We start from the raw sequence: 6,000 nt of genomic DNA on the forward strand, positions 1-6,000 counted from the left end.
ATTCATCGTCCATCGTTCCATCGCGCGAACCCGGAAGAGATTCTGCTATCAACGATTAGCCATGCCTCGAGGCCGACGCACAATCGTAGGGACCGCACCTACCGTCCAAGAACGTGCGAACTGTCGTGGGTGGGAGGCACTGTCGAATCCCACTATCAGGCAGCAGCAGCGGTCCGCTACTTATGGAGGGCGGTTAATCGACAGAACCTGGGGATGGCAATGCATGCCGCGTCGCTGTAACATGAAGTAAGCGATGGTGACAGGTTCATTCCGCTCTGGATTGGATCCATGTTCCGATAAGTCGCATCTGCGACAGAGCGAAAACGTTTGGGTGCACGGGGCTATGCATGATCGAAGGGTGATAATAGCATGGCTCAGCAACACGTGGACTCTGGCGCATGCATCTGTAGGGCTCATATAGCAGATTAGCGCCGAGGGAGCTTATTGAGATGGCAGTATGCGAAACATGATTGCCCTCAGATAAGTTGGATACACGTCTAGCCGCACCCGATTTTCGTTGCTGAAGTAGCAAATAGCCGAAAGCATATAATGCATAAAGTGCCATGAATACATGCAGACTTGCCATGAATCGGAGGCGCCACAAGAAAAGACCGTCTGCTGCCGAAACTCTTTCCCGGGTACCGGCATTTTGTGTCCCAGAGACACCAGGCGCTTAAACCTTGAAACCACGGGACTTTCGGCGACCACGAGCACGCTCGAACTTGCGACCCTTGGAGATCGTGTAAGGCTTCTTGTGCTTGTGCGGGCCTGGGACGAGTTCCGTCAATGCATATTGGTGACGATGTCAGCATCCCACACGTACCCATGCCGAAGTGCTTGGCAGCTTCGCGGCTGTTCCTCTTGCCACGAAGGAGGATGGTGTTCGAGCCTGTTGGCGCGCGTACGGCAAGCTGGTCGAGTGTCAGGACTTCGCCGCCAGCTGCGAGGATGCGGGCCTTGGCGCCAGCGGTGAACCGCAGTGCCGCGATGGTCAACTCGGGGACCGTCAGGAGACGAACATCGTCGGTGACGGTGCCGACTTGAACGATTATCTTCGAGTCGAGGTCCGTGGCACCCTCGGTTTCCTTCACAATCTTGGAAAGGGAGACCGGCGGGCGGTTGGTCTTGGAGAGGAAAAGGCGGTGGAGGATGACCTATATGGGAACAACGGTCAGCCCCCAGTACAGGACCGGCTGCTTCGATACGGACCTTGTTGAAGCCCGAGTCGGTGCGGCGGGCAAGGAAACGGTACAGCTAAACTTGACATTAGCTGGGGTTTTAGCCATGAGTGAGAACGACGTACCTTGACCAGCAAGAGCAGGTAGGGATCCTCGCTCTTGGGCGCCGTCCTTTGACCCTTCTTGACGTGATGCTTGGCGATATCAATACCCTACACATAGTCGGTCAGAAATTCGTGCAGCAGAACGTCGACAATGGCGAGCGCACCATCTTGCTGAAGGCCGGGCTGTTGGCGTGAAGTCGGATCGAAAACGGAAAGTGAGGCTTGCTGAACTCTATTCTTTACAGTTCTCACGATAGGGAAAGCGGAGTTGGAACCGTTGGTTCGGAGCTCATTTTGGTCCGAGTAATAATAAACAGGCGCGTGTTCCCACGCCTCACGTTTCTCTTACCAACCACGACCATGGTATGTGACGCGTCTCACTCGTCTGTCGTTTTGCCAGCGCTGAACGCCTTTCCAGTACGGCGGCGACTCTACAGCTCCTCCTTTGGATCCTTACACGGACGAATACAACGCGCCGCCCGCGGATCCTCCCGCGTCGGACAGGGACCGCGACGCGCCCCGCCGCTCCAGATCGCGCAGCCCAGGGCGTCGCAGCCCTGGCTACCGAAGCCCTTACAGTCGCCGCTCACCTCCTCCGAAGAGACCTACCCATGCGCCCCACGTGGGTTCCGACAATGCTCCGCCTGCCCGAGCTGACCAACGTGTCCGGCAGGCGCCTCCTCCGAGCAGCGTCCTCGGTGTCTTTGGCCTCAGCATCCGCACCCAGGAGCGCGATCTTGACGACGAGTTCAGTCGCTTTGGCCAGGTGGAAAAGGTTACCATCGTCTACGATCAACGAGTCAGTGTTCCATCAACCACGAGCGCAGCATGTCACGTGCTCATAACCACAGCAGTCTGGCCGCTCGCGCGGTTTCGGTTTCATCAAGATGGCCACCGTCGAAGATGCTACCAAAGCTATTGAAAACCTCAACGGCGTCGTCAGTGTTTATATCACTGAAAGCTAACAGCGCACTGATCGATACTTAAGGACCTCAATGGCCGTCGTATCCGCGTGGACTACTCGGTGACCGAGCGTCCTCACGCTCCTACCCCCGGCGAATACATGGGCCATCGCCGCCGTCGTGATGGATACGGCGGTCGCGATTCGTACCGCGACCGTGATTATCGTGACAACGACCGCGAGCGGTATGGTCGTGACAGGGACCATGACCGCGACGACCGTGACCGTCGCGACCGGGACCCGTACGGGCGTGACGACCGTGACTGGCGGGACCGCCGTGGTTCCCCTCCGCCTCGTCGCGGGTACTCGCCGGAGTATAGGAGGCGCCGGAGCTACTCCAGGAGCCCCCCTCGAGGTGGGGCATCCAGCCCTCGTGGCCGTGACTACGAGGCACCCGCGAACGGCGATTCTAGGTGGTGAGGTACCATGACAGCTGCCGTTGCTGCTTCGTCCGGATGTCTAGGGTATCGGGCGAAGATGGAGTGGCAAGGACGAAGAGTCGCGATGCCCCGTTGCTCAAAGCCCAAGTTTACCAAGTTTCTCCGCTTCTTGAAATCGTGCTCGAAGATACCATGTTATATCCAATCATGAAGACCTTCCGTCTGGGCCGTCGGTAGCAGAAAGTCGTCTCCTGTACCGGGTCGCATCGCCCGTGCTAGTGTCAATTCTTGCAAGGTCAAGGACAGAAGCATGAATACGAACAACGTAGAATACCGACCCCCTGATATCGTCGTCTGTGACGAGAAAGGTGAGATTTTGCGAAGTGTTATAATCTGATGTCGCTTTCGCGATCAGCGGCAAATATGTCAGGGATCGCCACGTTCCCGTTGTGGGTTGCGAAGATCTGAACGTTGGGGGCTAGACCACGCGCGTATATGAGACGGGTAGCACCCTCATTCCTCTTTTCACGCGGTCCCTACGCCACACGAAGACAAAATACCGTAGGACTCGATGGTCTTCGGCGCGAGCTTGGACCGTTGGCGCACGCCGTAACATGAACAGCAAAGCGCAGCTAGTTAATTGGCGTCAACGCAAGTGCTCTCACGATCGCGTTCGGTGGCAGCTATGGTCCCTGTTGCCATCCATGAAGATACAGCTTTCAGCGCTCTTGAACGAATGCCGCAAATGAAGTGACAAGGGCAGATCATCTGGGTCCCGAGACGCTGCAATCGGTGAGTGCATGTTCATTCGCCGCTACGGCTTTTGGTAGAAATCCATGTCGTATCTTTCGCATGTTGTTGTTCGTTATGATAATATACAACATGAACTGGATCTCGCTGTGTTTGAGGGTTGAGTCGATGTACAAGTCGTTTGCTCCTCGCGTGAGCGCATCGATCTCGCAGCATGCCAGCTCTTCTTACTGCTTGCGCTGCAGCAAACGTGCTTTGACTAACTATGCCGCATTCGGCGTCATGAAATCCTCCGGTTCGCGATCTGGAGCTTCCAACGGGTAGATACGTACCCGAACTCCAGATGCCATATGTCAAGTCCTCCGGCCCTCTGGTTCTGAAGGTTCGGAATTGGCGTAGTGTGGATCCTTACATGGTTGTGAGGGACTCTTTTCTCAGGCCACCACCACCACCTCGTAACGGGTGTGGCACCGGAGCCTAATTAGAGTAGCATACTGCACTTTAACTACACATTTCTGCTAAAGAACGCACCGTACAAGCACATAGACTAGTTTAGAAAGCAAGGAGAGACCGAGTTCGTAATGAGCTCGAGAACGCAACCGCCCAGAGCGGCGGCGCGGCGCAGCGCTGCTACAACGGAAGATGAGTCCCACCCGGCAACACAACAGTCTACACTGAGGGATTACCAGCAGATAACGAACGCGCAGGAAGCCAGAGACTATCTCGAACAAGGAGGACACATTAAGAATCGCGCAACAGTCACGCTAGACTCGATAGCAGATATGATGCACCAGGCCGCGGGCGATCCACTCTCAAGACTCGCAACAAACCTTCGTGCGTTCGCATACCTCATTAATGAGTGCAGGGGAGACAAGATGGCGGAAAGGATGGAAGAGAAAATGAAGGATATGGGGGAGCTACTGAATACTCTTAAGGAGCAGAACACGACACTCGGCGACCACATCGAGAAACTACGCGCCCACGACACGAAGATAGGAGAGACAATCGAACAACTAGGCGACGCCGACGAATTCATACGAGATCAGACCAGAGGGGCCATCGAGGACATAACGAGAGCGGTGACCAACCAAACAGCCTCCCAACAACACTCGACAGCAAACACGAATCCACCACCGACGGACTCATATGCAGCGGCAGCAGCACGAAGACCCGACACGGAGGACAGACCCAGACCGGAGATCATACGCAGGAACATGTCTCGCAGCACCCGCATCATCGTCGACACCGAAGGGGAATCCATCAAATCTCTGAACGAAGAGGAACTCGTCGCCAAGGCAAATCTGGCACTAGATATGTGTGGCGGAGAAGGAGAAGGGATGCCGGACGGAACCAGATTCGTCAGCGCAAGGAAGATGCGCAACGGAGGCATCGAACTCGAGCTCAACAGCGCGGAAGCAGCCAAATGGGCGAGAGGTACGCACGCAAGCAAGAGACTGGCTGAGAACTTTGGAAACAGCGCAACCATCAAAGCACCCGGATACGCAGTCCTCATAGAAAACGCACCGCTCTACTTCAACCCCGACGACGACGACGAGGTCACCAAGGTAGCAAGAGCGAACGGCTGGGAAGAACAGGACATCATCCGAGTAAGATGGATCAAAGACCCAACCAGGCGACACCCGCAACAAACGTCTGCGCACCTCGCCGCAACGCTGCGCACGGAGAAGATCGCTAACGAAGCTATCGGATTCGGAATCACAGTGCGCGGAAAGAGATGCATAGTTCGGAGACTGATCAAAGAAATCACCAGATGCAACAAATGCCAGCTCATCGGCAGACACTTCGCGGCGCAGTGCCAGTCAGTACACGACACTTGCGGAACATGCGGCAGCATCGAACACGCCACGAAGGCTTGCGACCTCGCCAACGATCGCGAGAAGCACTACTGCGTCAACTGCCGAACGAAAGGACACGCGTCATGGAGCCGCGACTGCTCGACCTTCAAAGCTAAGAACCGGGAATACCAAGCACGGAACGCTGAAAACGATTACAGGTTCTTCGTCACCGACACTCCGGATACGTGGGAGCGCAACCACTCGCAACACGAAGACGGATGGGCGGAGGTGAACCGAAAGAAACGCGGGTTCTTACCGCCGCCGACAGACAACGGATGGGGGAAAATGACACAGGGCAGACCGCAACGCATAACTCCGACGCAACAGCAACGGGAAGAACAGGCCTCACTGCACGACTTCGGCTTCCATCAAAAGGACACCGGGGGCTGGCTCACCCCACACGACGGATGGGACGCGGTACAGTTTGATGAAACGGGACGCGGCGCGGGATGGGCATGAACGACACAACCAACGAAACGAACACGGAGGGGGGAACGATAAGTTTTTGGTCACAAAATCTGTGCCGATCGAACACCGCACAGCAAGACTGGCTGATCTCACTGAACAGATCGAAATTCGGAGTAGGGCTCGCACAAGAACCGTACCTCGACTTCCTAGGAAACTCGAGGGCGAATCACACCTGGATTTCAATATACCCTAGCACCCACCGAAGGAACCGCAACATCACCAGATCACTCATGCTCATACACCACACCATCGCGCAAGACAGCTGGATGCAAATCCCGGTCGAATCACCCGACGTAACCGCCA

The 6,000-nt window shown here is 55.9% G+C and overlaps 3 protein-coding genes across 3 annotated transcripts; 2 read left to right on the forward strand and 1 right to left on the reverse strand.

Moving 5' to 3' along the window:
- Window positions 1-451: 451 nt before the first annotated feature.
- On the reverse strand, window positions 452-1,470 carry PUNSTDRAFT_84165 (60S ribosomal protein L18). The gene is made up of 5 exons (XM_007381696.1): window positions 1,447-1,470; window positions 1,304-1,390; window positions 1,210-1,254; window positions 824-1,154; window positions 452-768 (listed from the first exon to the last, which is right to left on the reverse strand). The coding sequence occupies exons 1-5, from the start codon at window positions 1,447-1,449 to the stop codon at window positions 674-676; spliced, it is 561 nt and encodes a 186-aa protein (XP_007381758.1). The 5' UTR covers window positions 1,450-1,470; the 3' UTR covers window positions 452-673.
- A 172-nt stretch (window positions 1,471-1,642) lies between these two features.
- On the forward strand, window positions 1,643-3,091 carry PUNSTDRAFT_43226 (RNA-binding domain-containing protein; the record flags this gene model as incomplete). The annotated part of the gene is made up of 7 exons (XM_007381697.1): window positions 1,643-1,645; window positions 1,701-1,904; window positions 1,956-2,081; window positions 2,137-2,220; window positions 2,271-2,659; window positions 2,861-2,991; window positions 3,039-3,091. 7 exons carry the CDS (start codon window positions 1,643-1,645, stop codon window positions 3,089-3,091), a joined length of 990 nt encoding a protein of 329 aa, XP_007381759.1.
- A 1,694-nt stretch (window positions 3,092-4,785) lies between these two features.
- On the forward strand, window positions 4,786-5,418 carry PUNSTDRAFT_36641 (uncharacterized protein; the record flags this gene model as incomplete). Its single annotated transcript, XM_007381698.1, has 1 exon — window positions 4,786-5,418. A coding segment is annotated over one exon (633 nt), but the record flags the coding sequence as incomplete, so codon positions are not given.
- Between the last annotated feature and the right edge of the window lie 582 nt (window positions 5,419-6,000).

The sequence above is a fragment of the Punctularia strigosozonata genome (assembly GCF_000264995.1).
Source record: "Punctularia strigosozonata HHB-11173 SS5 unplaced genomic scaffold PUNSTscaffold_4, whole genome shotgun sequence".
Classification (NCBI taxonomy): domain Eukaryota; kingdom Fungi; phylum Basidiomycota; class Agaricomycetes; order Corticiales; family Punctulariaceae; genus Punctularia; species Punctularia strigosozonata.